The sequence below is a fragment of the Aythya marila genome (genome assembly GCF_965140915.1).
Source record: "Aythya marila genome assembly, chromosome: 5".
NCBI classification, from domain to species: domain Eukaryota; kingdom Metazoa; phylum Chordata; class Aves; order Anseriformes; family Anatidae; genus Aythya; species Aythya marila.
In genome coordinates this window covers 23025569-23045830 of record NC_139046.1, presented here as the reverse complement: position 1 = coordinate 23045830, position 20262 = coordinate 23025569, and the positions used below count along the sequence as shown (strand labels likewise).

The window sequence follows — 20262 nt, the reverse complement described above, 5'->3', positions numbered from 1 at the left end:
GTTTTGTCAGAACTCAGTGTAGCTTGTTGTAGTACAGTTTGAGTGAGTTCTGCATGCTGGGCACAGGGCTGACTTCTGTTTGTTCAAACGTTAACTTTGGAATGACAGAAGAGAGCTGGAAGAGCTGAGGGCTGTTGCCCAACAGGCAGTGGAAGTGTCCCCTCTGTTTCTTCTTTGTTTATGCTTGGAAGTTGTGAGATTCATGCTGCTGAAGCCTGATGCCCTCCAGTTGCTGACAAAGGTGAGAAGTAGGTATTGGTTATCACCTTCCTTCATAGGGCTTTGGCCCAACAATACGTTAAGGCTCAAGGAACCAACCTTCTCTGCCTCTTTGCCTTCTAGTGGTGAGGTTTGGCATCAGGAACAAGCTGGGAGTTTTGCTTCCAGCTTCTTAGTAAGACAGCTGCAGCCTTCCACAAAGGACCATTTTCCTTCGAATACTGAGAAGAGATTGAGGGTTCTGCAATGAACTGACCCACAGCAGAGAGGGAACCTGAAAAGAAGGCTGCTGGCCCTCTGACCCATGTGTTTGCTTAAAAGATGCCTCCAGAGTTTTCTGTGATCTCCTCTGTAATCTTCAAGGGTTTTGGATGATTTAAGAAGCAAATACGGTTCATAGGTGTAGACAGTTATCTTTGTCTTGGCATATATAATATCTTAAAAGAATAATGATAGGTTTTTGAAGCAATTCTTACCAGATTGGGAAGAAAGCCTAAAGTAACTTGCTTGTGAGAGTAAGTGAAAGTATCCCTCCCACCCGGCAGTTGTAAAGTTCTGACAATTGGGAAGAGTTTATCTTTTCATGGCTGTAGCTGTTCTTTCTGCCAGGGCATATGTTATCACTCTGAGGTTCCTGTCCTTCTGTATGGATGACTTTGTTGTTTATGGGGCAGATCTTGGTTTACCACAAATCACATTGTACTGAATCAAGGAAATCTGAGCCGGTGTCAGCTCATTTGTGTACTTGGCTGTCAACCTGCCCGGTTTACTGGTGTGATTCAGGGCTGCTTCATGCGTAGCTAAACAGCCTTTAACAGGAGCAAGAGCTGCCAAGAGGGCAAGGGTGGGTTTGTGGGTGGAGGCCCCAGCAGCCAGCTGATAGACTGTCCCGTGTTGTGGACTTGTCTGATATATAGTTCTGAGGATCCTAAACTTGCTTTGAGGGAGGAGGCTGAAAAAATGTTGTTCCCTGGTGTTAGCTGCCCGTGTCCCCACTCATCAGCATTTACAGCCTCTTCTCATTCCAGGTTTGCGAAGACTCTTACAACAAACTGGATTTGGAACAAAAGGTGGCGTTTGGTCAGCAGGAAGTACATGTTAATTCAAGTGTGAATTGCTTAATTCTTGACATGCCTTTCATTTTGTGTTTGATTTCATTAAATCACAGCCTGTTCCACCTGTTGATTTCTGACCTTTGGGGGAATTATGGATGGGATCAGACTGGTTTGTATTGGATTAGGCTGGAGCTGAATTCTTCAAAAAACACTGTTCAGCGTATTGAAGAGAGTGATAAGAGTTACTACTTGTAGTGTGGGTTTCACAGACTTGTTCTTATCCTCATTTTTGTTGTCCATGCTTGGACAGCCTCCCCCAGGGCAGTCTCTTGACTCAGATAATTAGTGTATGCTGACCTCAATTTTGGACTGTGGTGGGCTATTCTTGTTATTCTTTTGGCATTTCTAGTCCAGTGTTCCCTTCATTACAGGATAAGAATATTTTTGGCATAAAATCAATAGCGAAGAGTTTCTAATGGGTTCAGTCTGTGCTGCTGCTCGTAGGACACAACTGGAGAAGTAAGCCTAACTGCTTGCTTTTGTTTTGAGCCAAGGTGTTCCAAGTTGAGAGAGGACTTCTAGCTTTGTTTTTCAGAGCAGAAATCTCTCTAATAAGTGAAAGGCAAAGTACTACTCAAAGGGATGTTATTCTAATAGGCATGCAATAGTGTTGAAAATCTGGTTGAAATCTGTGTTCAGGTATGTATCATATCTCAGCCTGCTGGGTCTGTCTGTGTTTGGAAGTGAAGAGAGAAAGTAACAGCCAGTGGCAGTCTTCAGGAGTCCATAGGATAAGGATAGAAACGTGTAACACATTGAAATACTTAGAGCTACACAAAAGTCTGTGTGGGTTCCTTTAGGAGAAAGATCCCATCAGTTTGAGACATATCTTTTCCAGCTGTGTTTTGCATTTGCAATTTTCCTGCTGTAGAATGTAAATTGATAAAAAGCATCTATGTTGATGAAATCCATTTGAACTGTGTTTGTCTTGGTGATTCTTTTTATGAAGATCAGACCCGCTTCTCTGGTTCTACGAAGGAGGAGGGGGGAAAAAAAGGAACTGGACATTCTCTAAAGCTGCAGAGTTCTACCCTATTGAGGCAAAATTTCAAAATAATGGTAGTATCTTATTTGATCAAATAAGGTAGGTGGGAGGATAAAGCAGACCTGGTACTCAGGTCACTCTGTGAAATGGTTTTGGGGTCCTTGTTAGCAGCATCATAGGTGGATCTTGTATATCAAGCTCAGAAGAGTTCAGAAAAACTTGCTGCTGCCTGTGCGGTTCCTTTTCTTTGAATGAAATACACTTTATACAAAGGTGCTTGTACTAAGAAAGCTTTAAGGAGGTCAAGCCAAGGTTATTTTACTTAATTAATCGGTGTCAGTAATCAAAACTTAAATAAGTTCCTCTGAAACTGCAAGGAGGGAATGTGGAATGAGGTGAGTGAGCACATCAGTTGCCACGTAGGAGATGAGTGACCCAAGAGCAGAGAACCTGCAGAGAGGGTCAGAGCAGCTGGGGGTGCCTTGCTCCCAGCCCATGTAGCCAGCTCGGTGGTGCTGAGTTGGGCTGGTACTTTGACAAATGCTGCCTGGACAGCCACAGAAGTCAGTGAGTAAGGAGAGGGAAGGATGTATGTATCACCTGTATGTTCAGATGACTGTTGGGTTGAAGTTTAGGTTGGTGTATGGCTTACAGAAGACTTTTGTTGGCTAGGAACCTCCCACAGGGAAGGCCAGCAAGGATTAGGAGAGCTGATATTGAATTTGATTCTCCTGTTGTTTAGAAAAATAGATGTGGCTAATCTTCTGCACCCACCATGCCTGGTGATTTCCACATCTTTTAAGCCGTCAAAATCAGAAAGCAGTGAGGCCTGTGGCCAGCAACCTTTATTTGTTATTACTGTGAATGTCTTCCTGGCTTGGAGATTTTGGGACAAATCCTCTGATTTGTGTCAACGTATATACAGTGAAAAGCTCCCCTGTGTCAGACTGGTTTGTGATAATCTGGAATGTGTGATAACGTGTTCTTGCTGCATCTTACCTGGCAGCCCTTTCACATAAAGCTACCTTTGTCTTTTAACTAGAGTTTTTTAGTTTAAAAAGATGACTCCTACATTATAGAGGTTTTTGAGTTGTTTTGCTTTTGAAAATAACTTACAGTGGAGGCAGGGTTTTGAATTAAATCTTTTGATTTAACTCTCCATATTTTAGGATTTGTGTGAAGATCAGAGAAAAGAGATCCAAAAATGCTTTCCTTAAACCCAGTTCCTCTAGAGTTGAGCAAAAGTTCCCCTTCAGTCATTGTACTGGGACCATGCTCTGACCATTGCCATGCTGTCTGAACTTCTCTTTCTGAACTCTCCATGGTGTTGCCTTGTTCCTTTGTAATGTCAGGTGCCATCACTTCTGAGCATGGTCCTGCTCAAAACCATGCGCAGACTTAAATTCCTGAGCAAATCTGCAGACCCGTGTGTTCTAGGTAGAGGTGTTCTGTTTCTAAATGCCTAAAATTAGCATTACAGCTACCTGAACCTACAGAAGAGCATAATTTCTCAAAAATATCTGAAGTGAAAGATGACATTTGAAGCTATTAGCTTCAGTGAAATTTAACCTGACCCGTATTGCTAGCAAATTGCTGACTTGTAAAAATTCTGCTGGGCCAGGAGGTGGGCGAGTGACCAGACATTTAACACATTTGTGGTTTTATTTGTTTGAGAAGTAACAGCTGGTTAATTGTGCCTTCAGGCTGAAATCCCTTCTTAAGTCTCTGTTAACTCCGGACTTGGGAGTTTCCAATTTAATAGCAGCTCAGAGCAGTTCTGAGTGTGCGTGCTGTGTTTTAACGTGGGAGTGCTGCTTCTGGCTTCCAATGTCATCTATCAGGAAGGACGAAGCACTTGTACTGCAAAGTAAATGCTTCTCTAGGTACTCTAGAGCCCAAAAACATGAGCTTACCTCCTACCCATGTAGAAGGGTATTTGATCTGTATTAGCTTGGTGGCTGCGGAGTTCTGGGGTGATTTCTTTTTGGGTGGTGTTGAAAGCTGTTTAATTTGAAACACGTGGTAGCAGATGCCCTGTGTACAATCTCCTGTCCCAATGAGACAGCAGTCTTTGCTATCTTTTTTTGGGGGGTACAGATTATGCTAGGGAAGGTTGCAGTTTTGCCATAGCAAACATTTTTATTCTTTGAAAGAATTTGTGTTGACAGATTTATTGTCCAGACCCAGCTTTATGCAGTTAGCATTTGGCAGTTCATTTTTCTTTATATTAAAATGGGATTGTTTCAGATATTCTGAAAGGAGCCTTATTTTCACAAATGAAACAGCTGTCCAGTCACTTTTCACAGGAAAAGTCCTGCAGAGTAGTAGTTCTCACCAAGTGAAATGCAGAACTTGGCAGTGAACGTGGGCGAAGAAGGATGGTGGGTGGTGGTAGGTGGGGAAATTCCTGGTTCTTAGGCTTTAACGTTTGTTTTGTCAGAGGTAACCTGTGATGGGCATAAAGCCTCAACAGTGCCAGTGTGGGCTTTTCTCATGAGTTAGGTAAGAACTGGGTGAGCTGCCCTGTGCTCAGAGGAAGAAGTGGGGAGTGCAGGTGAGGAACTGAGGCAGAGAAAGACAGAGGCAGTCAGTGATGTAGGAGATGAATCAAGCTGATAACACTCAAAACATAACTAACTAAAAAAGAACAACCACAAAAACCACTAGGGCTCTATCTGCCCAAGATTGTGAGTCAGTAGCACTGCCTTGCTTCCACGGGAAGCTGGAAGTGGGGAAGGAACCTGAGCTCTGGTTTAGTCAGCTGTCAGACATGGGCTGTAACCACAAAAACTTCCTTCCCATCTGCGTTATTTGTGGGGAAAGGAGTGTGGGAAGAGTCACTGAAAGTCTTGAACCTTTAGAATATAGCCCTTTATCTGTCTATATGAGGCCTGACATTCAGACCCTGTGATTAATCTGCCTGTTGCATGGAAATGTCTCTCCATTCCTTGTGGAGCATGGTAGCTGCTGACCTTGCACAGCTGCTTCTCCCTGTTGCTGCTCCCAGGGAGCTCTGCAGAGCACAGCCCGTGGTGTACAGCATCGTTTGTCAGCATGGAGCCTGAAGGGCTTTATACTTGGGAAACTTTCACGTGTTAGCCAAGCCCCAGTTTAATCACGGAGCTTCTCAGCAAATCTTGGAGTTCCACCCCTCTTAGAGAGTCTTTAAAATGTTTGTTTTAATTATGTAGGACATTTTGGAAGTCTTATTAAACATTTGGCCATTTACAAGCAGAAGAATAGATTTTCTTGCAGGGAATAATAAGTAGCAGCTGGACAAATACTGTAGCAGCTGTAAACTTCTTTTAAAGATCACCATTTCCACGCCAGTCTTCAGAGGTTGCAGCAGCTCAAGCAGCCTTGTCAGAGGCTGTCTGCTCAGTGGCTGTGGATTATCCCTTGCTTTCTAGCTTAACATCCATCTAAGTTGGTCAGACATGAATTTGGAGGGGTGGTGGTGACTCTGAACAAGGATGCTCTGTTCTTTCGAGTTTATAGTTGGCAACTGTTGGCATCTTTGGGCTCATTCCCTGGAGCTTGTGAATGTTACTGCAAACGCTGCAGTTGCCTTTGCTGTGGGCTGTGTGCCGTGTGGGTTGGTGGGAGATTCAGCCACAGATGGGGACTAAAATAAGATGAGACTGAATGAGGGGGCTCACATTTAGGGGCAGGGAAGATGTATAATCTTGTGACTGCTTAATTAAAATGTTTTCACTTAGTGGTTTGTCCTTAGGAGTCTGTATGGTGGAGTCTTTGTGGACTCACGCAAAAAAAAGTATGTATCCTACAAAGCCATTTTAATGGACATGTATAGGGAGAAACATCAGAAAAGTAGCAGCAGACCTTACTGATATCTAACACTGTCCTACCAGCTGCAGTAAGGAGTGCCTGCTAATGTGGAAGGATGTGCCAGCTCTTCTGTAATACGTAGCCAGCTGTGTGCTGTTATGCTCTGAGGAAGCTGTGTAACAGGAGAAGGAATATAAATGACATTCTTCCGGGCTTGAGCTGACAATGTTTGCTCTTTGCATCGTATTTCAGAGGACGTGTAACTTGTGTCCTGGTGTTGCAGAATCAACATAAAGCATCAAGAACGTGCTCCTCTTTGTGGGAAGGTCTGGTTCCCTGTGAGGTGCAGGGAGATGTTTACCTACCAACCTTTTCTCAGAAGTTACTTCTTGGAAAAAAAAGATTCAATTTCAGGTAAGCCTTGTAGAAAAAGAGCCGTTCTTACACATCTCTCCTCCACCAGCAGGAGCCTTGAATGTGCTTCTGGGCTCATGTCAATGCCAGGTGTTGATCAGATTCAGCTTGTTGGTCCCAAGCCTAGCCTGGCCTATGTATTCATGACTGATTTTTGTGCACAATTTTCTTCAAAACTCCCTCAGAGTGTAGAATCTTGCCTGTCCCACCTCAGTCACCCTCCCAGCGGAGCGTTTTGTTAATACTGGAGAAACGATGGGGGCATGGAGAGTCTGTCCTGGAGCAGCGAGCAGACCTTTGACCACTGCAGCCTTTTCCAAGGAAGTGGGGAGCTTCACAAGCTTTGTGAAGTACAGTTACAGGAACTGTGCCCGGAGCAGGGATCCCCTTCCCAGTCATCAGTGATGCGTTTGCAGCCCTGTAATTCATAACACTGCTTTACAGCCTCTGCTCAGCTCTGTCTGTGTTTATGGCACGTGACATTTTGTAGAAACACCTTTGTAATCTGTTGTTAACTTTCCTTGGAGACCAAAGGAACTTGATGACTTTCAAGCTGCTGTTGAGAGCATGATGTGACTTCATCTGGCCGTGCTCTGCTGACCACAGGTGGTGACTCAACAGGAGATGCAGGGGAGAACATCTTAACAGAGGCTTTGAACCCACAGTTCAAGCTATATTTACTTGCTCTGGGGCAGGTTCTTTGCATAATGTAGTTAAATCATTTTCAAATGATCTGAAGGGCCGGCTATTTTTTCTCTAGCACAGTAACAAAGCGTTGTTGTTCCTGCACATTCTCAACCTGCTTTGGGGCTGTTATAATTCATGTGTGACAGACACTGTTACAGATACAAATCATGACCAAAGTGAAGTTTTGTTGCTGGGATAAGTAGCTTCCTGCCATTATTCTCATTTCTTTTTCTTGCCTTACTGATGCAAATGCGATTCAGAAATCAGCCTCTTTTACTCTGGTGCTGCCCCTTCTGTCTCCAAACCTGTACGTGTGTGCCATTTCAGAGAGAAACTTGGAAAGCCAAATGCTCCTAAGATTGCAGCACAGATTCTTTTGCCTCCTGTGTTCTGGCCTCAATTCACAAAACGAGATGTGCTTGTCTTTCCTTAGCAAAGCCTGGTTTAATTCTATTTTCCAAAGAGTGAAATATAGCACTTGTTTTGAGAGCTGATGGCACATGAAATATTTAGCAGCAATTGCAAGCTGAAACCAGGCCTTATGTCTTTTCAATTTAATGGGAGACATAGCACCATTATTTATGTTGTGTATTCTGCCCTTGTCTTCCCTGCTTTGTTGTGACCCTGAGGACCCCACAATCCTGTGCTGTGTCCTCATGTTATTTCCCTGAAGGACAAGGAGTCTTGTTCAGTTGCTTTCGGCTCTGGCCCAGCCGGAGGGAGTGTGAACTTCATGGGAGTCTTTCTGGCAGTGAAAAGAGACTACAGTACCTGCAGTTCAGCGTGCTGGGTGTTGTGGCCTTTCTCTGGATTCCTCTGTAGCAAGTGCGTACCGTGCGCTGCCTGCTCTGTGCCTTCCTACCCAGCAGGATGCTAAATCTCAAGGTTTCCTTTCCACCTTCTCTCAGAAACAGGCGGAGATGCTCCGAGGGAATGGAAAATGACTTCTTTGCAGCTCTCTGACCTCATTTCATGTTGTTATGGGTTTTGGAGCAGTCTGCTGACTCTTTGACAGCTCGAGGGAGCACATATTGCCCTAAATGACTTGCTTTCTTTGCGTACTTCACACCTCTGATTTCTAACAGCCCCTCTCCCTTGTTCCATGTTTTTCTCTAGCTCTGCCTCTTTGCTTTGGTCATGCCGGGCTCCACCTGTGTCCAGTCACTGCATGCACCTTGCAGCTGCTTAACCAGGAGCATCTGAGGCTGGGATGGCATGGAGACGAAGGGTTTATATTCCAAAGGCTTTGCTCTGCACTTTCAACATCACCCCCAATCAAGTAGATGTTGTTTGAAACAATACTTTTTTTTTTTTTTTCCGGATTCCTTGGCTTCAACTACAGGGAAATCAGCAAGAAGGGAGGAACACTTTGGAAACCCAGCAGGCAGCGCCTTCTGGTTGTGTGTGTACATTGCAAAGTCATCAGTCATTCAGTTGTTGACTCAAAGTTATTCTGGTTTTCCAGCGTGCTTGTTCCCCACTGAGTTACAGCCACAGATGGTAAAAGTAAACTTTGCACTTCTCAGAGTGTAGTCTTTTCCCAGATTTTATTCACTCACTGGCTTTTGTGGTTTGGTTTGACTTTTAATTTCCTTGGAAATGCTTTACATATGGAAAAGGTAGTGCTCAGTGTAAATTTTGCTCTGATTTCTCAAAATTGCTTCCAATAGGAATGGTAGTGTTCATCTCTTCATGTTGTCTCTGACTATACCAGAGGAAGGTTTCATCTGAGGAGCAGCATGACCTGGAGGGGAAGCTTTAGCTAGTACTTCTCTGGGATGTAGCTGTGTGGGGTGAATGCTTCGTGGAGTTTTTTGGAGCATAAATGGAGCCATGTGGGACTGGTTAGAAGTGTGAGAGGAAGGGGGAAGTAAGGCCTATTGTTTGTAATTATAAAAGGCAGTGGTTATGTTGGGAAAAATGATCTGTAAGTAATTGTGATTCCTGCTATGGATGTATGAGATTGCCTCTTTTACCTTCGCACAAAAACACCCCCAACAATGCACTGGCTGGAGGTTCTGATATTTGATACAGCATTCCAAGTGTCATCTGGACTGTTGAACCCCTTACTTGAGCGAGCACAGGGTGTGCTTTTGCCAAGCACTGGGTGCAGCACTTAAGGGGATGGCTGTGTAGCCTGAGGTCAGGCACAGTGTGTCTTTGAAAGCCTCCATGATGGTGTCTCCTTGTTCTCTGTATGTTTTGAGAGCCCCAAACATGGTCCAAATTCAGTTCTTCTGCAATTGGGACCCTCTGTGGTAGGTCACCCTTGTGAATTGAACGCTCTGCACCACTCATAAAGTGCTCCTGAGAGCTTTGGGCTGTTGCTTCTTGGCTTTGGGTCTTGAAGAGCAGGGAGTGTTCAGCTTAATGCTCATGTTACTGTAACGAGCATCACTTGGCCCTGAGGAGACTGTGCTTGCTGAGAGGGAAGGGGGAACTGCACTGAAGGCAGGCATTTCTCACGGCTGAGCTCAGTCTGTCCTCTGTTACTGGTGCTGGCCTAATCCAGAAAGGCTCCCAGGTGCTTTGGAAGGGGTGAGAGGCACTCACTGGGATTTTGGTGGAGCTGTTGTAGTTACATGGGACTGAAGTCAGCTGGGGCTGGCTGGCAGGGGCTTCTGGCCTGGCAATGTGGTTGGGGACACAAGGCACTTCTGTGTGGGGGACAGTTATCTGTGCTGACACAACAGCTTCTAGGCCTCGTGTGATTAATGCACGATTGTACAAGTAAGTGTATGAGTGCCTGGGTCAAGGCTGGGAGTCATGCAGTGGTAACTGTGAAACACTGCTATATCTGCATTTTGGAACTGTAATGGGAGACTTATTCTTTTGGGATTGCTTACTGTGATTACAAAAATAATGCTAAGTGATATATCTATAATAGAGAGCTCTCTGTATTTGTATTCATTGCTGTTCCAATTTTTTGTGTAAAAAAAGGTAAATGCATACGTTTATTGCACAGCCAGTTCATTCCTGTTGACACTTCAGGCTATAAAATATAACTTCTTGTAAGTGTTGTTGCCTTGAGAAGTTTACTGCAGACTTAAACAGGGCTCTCTTTAAAATGTAAAACTTATATGTTAAGATCTATATTTTTTTTCCTGTGGGCCAGGTACTGCTTGCTAAATCCCTGCCTGGGAACTTAAAAAACCCTGCAGTTGTTTCTGTGTAGCATTGACAAATAGTGCTCTGAGTATCTTGATAAAGTACCCACAGTGTCTGCGAGGGAACCCCAGATTGCCTGCTTTTAAGTTGAAGGATTCAGAATTTAAAGCAGCCTTTTTCTGGCTGTCAGCTGTAGAGATCTGTTTGCTCTAGGAAAACGCCTCTTGCAGGCAGAGTATTTTACATCTTCCCCTTTTCCTTACTGTCAGCTGGAGCTTTCTATGGTTAAACTATGTGGAAGTGCCTTGCAATTCAGAGCAGCAGGGTAAGTATTGAAGTTACTTTGATGGAGTAACACGAATTGTTTCCCCTTTCATATTCCCAGACTCAGACTTCTGAAAACGTGGAACTGCTTTCCCAAACTGCAGACGTCAGCATGCTGTGTTGCAGGGCGCTGCAGTTGTGCATTGCCCAGGGCTTCTCTCCTGTGTTGATTCTGTTTCAAATCCTTCTAGCTCACCCTTGGAAAAGCCAGAGAGCCCTCGGCCGAGCTGGGGCTGGCTGTAAAGCCAGTGCATTCCCTGGCAGGCAGGACTAGATGGGGCTGGTGAGCTGCCTTTCCCCACCAGACTTCTCAGAAATATTTCCATCTGCCAGCTGGGACAACCCAGGCCTGAACTTCTGTCTGGAGTGAGAAACCCACCCACACAAAGCAGCCGTGCTGCTGTGCCTTGAGTTTTGAGTCTAAACGTCTGCTAGCATGTTCAGGTCTTCAGAAAGTAGAGTAAGGAGAAAACCTGGTAACAGAAGTTCCATTGCAAAAAGTTTCATTGGGGTATCAAGATGTCACAATCTGGGTGTAAGAGTAAATATTATCTTAGAGGCATTTTTTCCCCAATGAAGATTAACTCAAATTCTTGAATTCACAAGTGTAGCTGGGAGTAGGGTTCAGAGCTCAAGGCAAACCTTGCAGGAGTGGTTAAGTCAGGACTGTAGCCTGCTCCCGATGACCACTGGATATTTTTCACTATGCTATTTATACCGGTCACACGTGCTGCTCAGTCCCTGAGCTGTGAACTGTGAGTGTCTTCAAATGCAGCAGTTCTGTAGACCTCTGAGATGTCAGGCATAGTTAAATCTCACCACTCTTTGAAGGCCATGATGTTTCTCTTCGTAACTGCAGGATGAGAGCTAAAGCGTGCTTCAGCACTGAGGGAAGTGCTGAAAAACTACTTAGGGAAGAGGCCAATGTTTGGTCTGGTTCAGGCTGTATTGTTTGGAAGTACCTTTTCATACAAAATTTAAAGAAAATCTTGGAAACAATAGGGTAAATCTAGATAGAAGCTGGTGATCTGCTCTGACGTCAACAGGAGCTCCTCCAGTTCCTCCAGTGCCAGGGTGAGAACTCATCCATGGAGACAGAAGTCTCTTGTGTTCATTGGGAGCGAAGAAAATGCTTTGCCTATTTATTGTTTTATGTGTGGAAATGAAAGCTTACTGTGGGTGTGGGTCTTCCTCACTAACAGCTGATATCTGTGTAGCACCTTGGAAGATGTGAATTATTGGCTCTTGCTTGTTTTGAATCAATGTTTTTGATAATCAGCAGGAATGAACCAAACCTGATTCTTGGTTTGGACTGGCTTGGTGTAAAGGCAGGGTGTCCTGGGCATAGTGCAGGACTGCCTATATTATCATTATTATCTTTGTTATTATATAGATGCCTATAGTATCAGTGTTCTCAAGCTGGTCAAAATGCTTCTGCTGAGCCTGGGAACAACATGAAGGGTTCCAGGATGAGCCAAAAGGCATTGTGCCTGTGTTGCTGTGGGCTTTGAGTTCAGCTTTGTGCACACTGACTGTCTGACAGCAGTCAGATAAACTTCTCCAGCTGAAGTCAGAGCAAGAGGCAACAGAGCTCTTCCTGTTCTTGATGCTGTTCTTGACTGCGAATGATAAATCTCACATTTTTCTTTAAAACGTCTTTGCCTTGCAACGTTAGGGAAAATAAAGGAATAAAGTAAGTATAACCCACCGCTTGCAGCTTTTGTGTTGAGTTGTTTTCTGGTGGTATCTGAGAAAAGGAGAGCAAAGTACTGTTTCCAAAGAAAGACACTGTGAATTTGGGAATAGGCTTTTTTCTTTCTGCCTCTGCTTCATTATCAGTATGTTAATCCTGGTAGTGATACCTGCCTGCCTTATGCACATCTTATTGTAATCCTTTCTGATAGGAGTGTATTTAGTAAAACACTTCAAGTGTAGCCTTTTGATATAAATCAATCATTTTCTTTTCTTTGTAGGTATGTTGCAGTGGATCTGAAGGTGGTACAAGAAAGCATTCTACTGTGCTACAGGCTTCTCAACAGAGAAGCCTCCTGGCAAGGCAACCCTGAAGATGTGGACTGCCATTGTATTCTTCCTGCTGATTTCCTTCTGTATATGTGAGAACAGATTTCCTGTCCTGAAAGGAAGAGGAGTCCATATAGTGCAGATAAACAGGCTGACAACTGAAAGGCAATGCAGGCAGGCTTGTAAAGGCTCAGCTGCTTCAGGTGAGGTTCTCATCCTTCAGCAGGAATTCCAGCTGGCTTTTCTCTTTATTAAAGGTCTCTTCTGCTCCCCTGACAACTATCTATCTTAGCTCCAGTTGTTTACAGGCATTTACAGTTATGGCTTCTGTGTGCAGTCCTGCGGTGCTAAATAATTTCTGACAGCTTTGGTTAAATTGAATCCAGAGCAACCATTTCCCAGGGCCTTTCTAGCTTCCGTAAGAAACAGCATTCATGTGCTCTTGGTGTGCGCTGGTAGCGTGCAAATGGTGTTAGGTCACTTGACTTGAAGGATGATTATTCTATGCTGCCAGATGTTTGCAAGTGAACAGTGCTATAGCAGACAGCTGCACTGGAGTGAGTAGTCTTGTGTTTTATCCACCTTTGAAGAAACTGGTTGTTAATTATCCTGCAACCAAGCACAGCATTAAGACCAGGGGAGATGAGAGCCTTCTGGTGTCTACCTCTGAGATGTCTTCAAAAAGCATTAAACTTCTAAATGAGTCTTTGAAAGGCGTCCTTATTAAGGACCTTAACTTATCTAGCCACGTGTCAAATCTAGTAGCGTTTAAAAAAATCAGTGATGCTGTGGTTGAGATGGCAGACAAATGTCTGGCAGGTTAATAGGAACATCATAAGGACTTTTTTTTTTTTTTTTTTTGATGCTTAGAGCTTAATTATTTTATACAGGAGTCTGCTCTATCCTTTCACAGTGGAAAGAAAGCACCTTTGCAAACTATTTTTTTGTCTGGGAGATAAAATATGAGTGGGTTTGTTTCCCAGGCACCAGAGCTTCAGAGCTCCATAGAGAGCTGATACCTGGGGTCTGTAACATTACATGTTTGTTTCTTCCACCTGAGAATCTCTAAATGCTGTGGATGTGTCATCTTAACTTCACAAGATCTTTATAAGGGTAGAGAAGGTGCTACAGCTGCCTATTCCAGAGAAGGGAGGTGAGGGACATCAGGAATTCAGTCTGTAATCAGGGTTTGGAATGGAGACTGAGCACATACTTTGCCCTGTTGCTGACTTCAGCCACTTTTTTGTACTCATCCCTTTGTTTCTTATTGGTATGATGTTTCAGAATGAACAAGTCCTGTTGTGTGTTAGCTGTGTTGGGCAGAGGGGCTGAGGGTGTAAAATTAGGTGACCTGGTCCATCTTTGAGAAGCCGTGCAAAAATATGTACCGCCCTTATCAGGTTTTACATTCTTTATTAAACCCACTAAAGCAATTTCATTCCTCTTTCTTACTTGGTGGCCAGTCTCTTGCTTTATCCTGTGTTAGCGGGGAGAAAGAAAGGATACAAACTCTTGGTATAAATGTATAGTCAGGTGCAGAGAGATCATCTGGAGAAAAAGACCTGAAACATCCTTTTTTTTTTTTTTTTACGATTAAACTTAAGGTTTTAAGATCGCCTTTACTGCTTTTCTAGTCCTACCTTTCTAGAATACCTCTTATGTTGTGCTTCTTTTTTGCCATTTCATTACAGATGTGAGTCCTGAGAATCTTGAATATTGCGATAATTACACCTATGTAACTCAGTGCAGGAGCATTGGTTGTGATTTTTAAGGTATTAGTTTTAAGCTGCAGGACAAGGTTGCATGAGGAGACATCTTCATAACTACATTGCTTAGAGAAGTGGAAAGATCACATTCCTAGCTGATCAGTCTCTCTTCTGTAGTTTGAATTTATATCAGCAAGGGCTCTTCTCCTGTTATAACATCTCTAACTTAGGGAAGTAGTGTAAATGTCACAAAAAGAACCACTTTTGTATGATAACATCTCAGGTGTGTCCTGCAGAAAGGAGGGGGCTGGCTGGAAAATTCTCCAGGGCTGATAGCAGGGGTAGTAACTCGTAACCTCTGTATGTTTTCTAACATAATGGGTTCAAGCCTCCAGATGCTGCTAGGGAAAGTGTTACAAGATGGAGAATGTGCCCATCTCAGCAAGAATATGTCAGTTGAGGATTCCCAGATTCCTGATGAGCAAGGTAAGCATGTGCTGGGGAGTCAGATAAGCTTGTGCTCTTCCCTTTGCATCCCCAGCCATATTCTAGAGCCCTCCCAAGATGCTTCTGTGGTGGCTGGTACAGGTGTAGATATCTTGTGCATCTGAACAGGCTGGTTCAGAGCAGAGCCATCTGGTCATAATTCTGGGCAGTCATGCATGCTCCTTTGGAAAATAAAGGGAAAATATGATATGTCTGCAAGAAGAAATATTCCTGTTTTCACTATACGTGTGCATACTTGGCTTCTACTTGCATTTGAGGATCTGAGTTTTCTTTCCAGTAACAGCAGGTTCAGAAATGAAATAATCCACTTCTGCACGGCAAGACCTTGATGTCTGTTGCCTACATGCTTTCCTTTCAAAATGCGCATGATCACCTTCTGTTGTGCCTCTCCAGTTTCTGTCTCTTAATTAGATACAAGCAAAGAGGAGTGGCAGGGCAGCAAGTGTCTTGCAGTGGAAACAGCAGCCAGGGTCCTGGTCTGCAGCTCCAGCTCTCATCAAAGGGAGCACTCATCAGTCCAGTTCTATGGAAGCATTCAGTTCTTCCGGGGTGCAGTTCTGCTGGCAGCAGAAATCAGGCTGCTGAAAATGCTGACCCCATCAGTCTTTTTCTGACCTGACTTATTAGATATGTAGCTAATACAAGGTATGCTGCTGGCTTTTTTTTCTTTTCCACGAGAAATGAGAACTGACACTATTTACAGTAGTAGACAGTCTGTGATCCTCTGCTAGCATGGTTCTTAAGCAGGGAACAGGAGGTGGGATTAGGAATCAGAGCATGTTCAAACATGGTTTTCTGTCTGAGGAGGGGACTTGATTATAGCCTCCTATGTGTGCCTGTTGAAGCTCTTAATTTTATTGCTTTTTAAGTACCGATTTTAAAGTGTTTGAATGGTTTCATTGACTTTCTTAACATTTTATTTGGTAAGTCAGTAAAATGCCACTTTGCTAGTTTCTTTAGGGCTGTCAAAACAGACTACATTTGTCGGTACAGGGATTTCTCCAAGTTCATAAATTTTCCACAAGCTCTTTTAATAACTGTGGTAATGTAAATGTTTTATTGTAAAAGTTCAAGCTTCTCACAGCCTTAATCCTCAGTGAGGATAATTCTCTTTGTAGATAAGAGCCATGTGTACCACATGTGTCTGTTCTTTGCCCTTTCCTACACTTCTAATAAAACACAGAAATAAACTTCTACTGCCATACACATAAGTTCTCTGATCTACTGATGGGTGGTCAGTTGGGTACACATCTGCTTCATCCCAAACCAAGAGCTATCTTCTCCTGTTGCTTCTTGTTACAGCACATGATATTTCCCAGTCCCAGAAATGCATTGCACACAAGGTAACAAGTTAGAAAGGATGCCAGGAGTGAGAGTTCCTTCTGTGATGACTTCTATATGAGCTTATTTAACTTTGTGTTGGGATTTGGCATACTGAAAGGCCATTTCTTTGATGGCTCCCCTGGCCAGTGGTATTATTTTTCAGCAGATGAGTAAATTTGTGGAACTTCAAGCACTGAGATGAGAGCCATGTCTCACAGAGATATATGAGAGATGTCATCCATCTGCCCATGGCTGACAGTTACTATCTCAATTGCAACTCACTTTTTCTTCCTTATTAAGACATTAGGTGAATGCTAGCATATAAATGGGGTCTGTCCAAACTCAAAGGCACACCTTGTTATTGTCTGGGTGATCAAATTGTTGTTAGATGTTGGCTCCAGGGGACAAGCAGGTTGGTAGGCTGCAGCTGCTATGTATTAACTTCAGTGGCTTCAATTATTTTCATGAAGGCTGAGTCAGGATCCTTTTACGCTGTACTTTCCAGATATTAGTTGGTTTTTGTTTTAATTCTTCATTTTCAGCCATGAAGCAGTATGTTCAGTTATGCTGTGTATAATGATCCATTTTCTTATTTATCTGAAAGTGTGTTCTTTGGTCAGGCAAGGTTTTGAAGAGCCTGACTAAGGTAAAGTCTGTTCTGGCCTATTGGATTTTAGGGGTTCTGTGTTGGAAGTGACTAATAGTCCTGATACCTGCCTTCTGCTGTCTTTAGGTAACCATCGCTGCAATTGGTCTGTGCCCTACCAGAATCACTGCATCCTCTTGCAGTGTCACCAGCTAAGTGTGTGCCAAAATGCTGAAGAGCAAGAAATCAAAGATCTGCTTGGAGGTAATGCTATGCTTCAAAGTCTTGCTAAATCCAGGATCTGATCTTTTTTGCCTTAAATTTAAACCTTGACTGGCTTTCAGATAAAGGGCGATAGGTTATGAAATACCTGCAGGATGATTCTGTAACTGAAAAATGTTTTTCTAACAGCTCTGGTACTTAAACAGCTAACAGTTTTACTAACAGCTCTGGTACTTAAATGTGCATAATATGTCTTTGGGTAACTTTTATTGGCCTCTCCATGTGAAAGGCATGATTCATTCAGCCCATGTGCACTCCACATTCTTGTCCTTATGAAAATAAAGGCATAACAGATATATTTATATTTTTTTTAAAGAGAAAAAATGTCTTGGCATTGTATTTTCTGAGATAGCCAGGATTTTTGTGCCAGAGGCAGCAGGCTGCTTATATAATCAGAGCAGTCTTAGTAGCAGCTGCTCATGGTCAATTTTGAGTGCTAGGGTCTTCAATTTTAATTGACTAAGTAACAAAACAGAGCTTGCTCATAATCGAGGAGTCAATCTTCTAAAGTATGTTTCAAGAGTATGCTGTACACAGGCTTAAAAAAATTGTTCATTGTTCTTTTGCATTGGCAAAGGTTTCTCTGCAACATAGCAACCAGACCTCTGATAAGCAGATGGGATTTATGTTGCAATAAATCTGGATCACTAGTTGTGAAGGAGGTTCTCCTGAAGGATGAAGGTATATGTGGAAATTCTCAGTTTTGAGAGGTGAAAATTAGGAACCTAAGCATGAAGGGCTTATTGAGAATGTGTTACTTCATGAAAACATGACGCTGCTGCTTCAGAGCTGGTGTTTATGACGCTGCTCCTTTTGTGAATGTTTGTGTTGTAGCTCTGTACTTCATTACCCTCCTTTCATGGAATTAATTCCCTGGTTGGGCAAATGCCAGAGGTCTGTGGCAGGAAAAAAAAAAAAGTAACCCAAAGGGATTGTATACAATAAAGGCAGGGGTCTGGGTTTTCATGTTGTTGCTGACTTTGGGACTGATTCAGTCCGGTTACTGCGTGTACTTCAGAGTATACATTCTGGTTAGCACGTGAGAGTGTGAGGTCAGATTTGGGCTTGAGAGTTTTATTCTTATAACTTTTTTCTTTTTTTTGTTTAAGAAATCATCTTTGGGGAAAGGGAAACAGTCCAGTTTCACCCCCAAAGCTATCCACAGAAAACAAAGAGGATGGTGAAGGCACAGATTGAACAATACAACAGAGAGAACCAATTTTCCTCCACCGCTCAGGCTCACAAGGTTTACTTGAGGCAGTTGGCTGCGACTGCAGGTTATCCTGAAGCATCAAACACAGGAAGACCTGCAAGCAGTGTTACTACCACCACCACAACTGTCAGTGCTACCACAGTTGTAACAACGGCAGGTACAAGTGCAACAACTGTCCCTGGTGAAGCTAATGAAAATACTACCAAATCCTCAAATACTTTGGGAGTGCTCCTTCTTACCACCATGTCATCCACTGTCCCTTCTCCCACTCCTGCTAAGGACACTGCTTCCACTTCCAGGAGTAGCACCAAGCTCCTGATCACCGCTGAAAAATTAGGAAATGATAGCTTTGCCTCCTCTTCTGCTCCCATCACTGCCACTGCTGGAGCAGATACTCAAATGAATCTCACCAAGCAGTTTAGCACAGCCACCAACATGATCAGTGCTCCCCACCCCAGTAGCCTCAATACTGTTGGAACTAGCCTGAAAACACTGAGCACAACATCAACCACGCTCACCGGACAGGATGCAGTGACATCTTCCACTGCTTCTACTCAGGCTGCTACGTTCAGCCCCTTGGTGAGTACACATTCTGCGAATTCAGCGCTCTCCATGTTGCCAGAAACAAATAGAGCTCCAACATCCTCGAGTGAATCAACCTCTTCTCAGGGTCCTACGAGAGGTGCCATGGGTTTACCTAGTGGCCCTACAGCAGAAGCTACAACTGGGCATGAAGTAAAGTCAGTATCTCTTACTCCTTCAATTAAACATACAACCACCACTTCAGCAAACACACCTGGAACAACAACTTCGAACATTGCAAAGACTCAGGACACAAATAATGACTATCTTCTCATTGCTGCGGAGCCTCTGACTCAGTACTTAGTGGATAAAAGTTCGCTTCTTGCAGTGCTTTTATTTGGTACATTTTTTTTCATAACTGTCATAGTCCTTTTCCTTATGCAGGCTTATGAAAGTTACAAAAAGAAGGATTATACACAAGTGGATTACCTGATCAATGGAATGTATGTGGACTCAGAGATGTGAAAGGGTAGGGATAAAGCAATGGGCAGAAGAGATGGAAAGGAGATTAAATGCCTACCTGGCTTGTTTTTCTTTCCCAATTGCCTGTAACAGAAACTGAAAGTGCTTCCAAATTTAATTCTGGTGCAATTTAGGAGAAATGCCATGTACTGTATTAAGAAAAATATATATTTTTTATTCAACTGCAACAGGTTGCTGTAAAAAATAGTCATTTTTAAGACCTTTCCATAATGTACTATAGCTTTGATCATTATTTTTCATTGTAAATTACCTATCAAGGGGTAAGCCATCATCCTCTGAAAATGATGTGACACTTTTTCAACTGTTTACATTGCAAATTTATCATGTTTTGTTATTTTCATGTGTGTTCCTTTTTGAAAACAAAATAGAGGATGCTCTCACCTTTTACAAAATACTCTGAAATCACTCGATGAGAAGTGTGAAGTATTGCTACAATGGGGAACTTTTAATCTAATGTGTGTTGTATTTCGGTACGCTTCTAGCTTGTAAAAAGAGGTCTGTTTACAAGGCATTGTAAACACTGTTTACTGCTAATCCAAGATACCTTTTTCACTAGGGAGCAGATTACTGTGCATCTTCACTTACATGATCTTATTTTTGTATTCACTCAATAAATGGAGCCCTGAAAAGGGCATATCTTATTGCATTTCTGTTTTCATTCCTCTTCTCATCATCTTAGAAGCAGACAAGTGGCCTTTTGAGGCTTGTGCCAATGAGATCTATTTGAATATTCCAAGTACAGGGTTTTAGAGGACTGCAGTGGAAGTATGAATGTGTCACAGAAGATGATGCTTGTCTTTTAGGGTATGGCTTCTGTTCCTTCAGAGGATTATGCTACCAGTCTCCCAGTGATGCAGAGACACTCACTTTAGTGTGATTAGTAACTTTCATGCATAGAGCATCAGGCTCTTTTCTTG

General features: G+C 43.1%; 1 protein-coding gene across 8 annotated transcripts in view; it reads left to right on the top strand.

Annotated features, from left to right (window-relative positions):
- LOC309878331 (uncharacterized protein C11orf24 homolog) overlaps positions 1–19991 on the top strand; it is a 29680-nt gene extending 9689 nt beyond the window's left edge. For 7 of the 8 annotated variants that reach the window (XM_082760662.1, XM_082760659.1, XM_082760661.1 and 4 more), the window contains 3 exons: positions 12615–12866; positions 16933–17049; positions 18177–19991. In XM_082760662.1, coding sequence (XP_082616788.1) covers positions 12710–12866; positions 16933–17049; positions 18177–19327 — 1425 coding nt within the window. In that variant the 5' untranslated portion in view covers positions 12615–12709 and the 3' untranslated portion in view covers positions 19328–19991. Of the gene's footprint in view, positions 1–6438; positions 6523–12614; positions 12867–16932; positions 17050–18176 lie in introns of those variants that run through there. The other variant, XM_082760663.1, reaches the window with a different exon arrangement.
- The last annotated feature ends 271 nt before the right edge of the window (positions 19992–20262 follow it).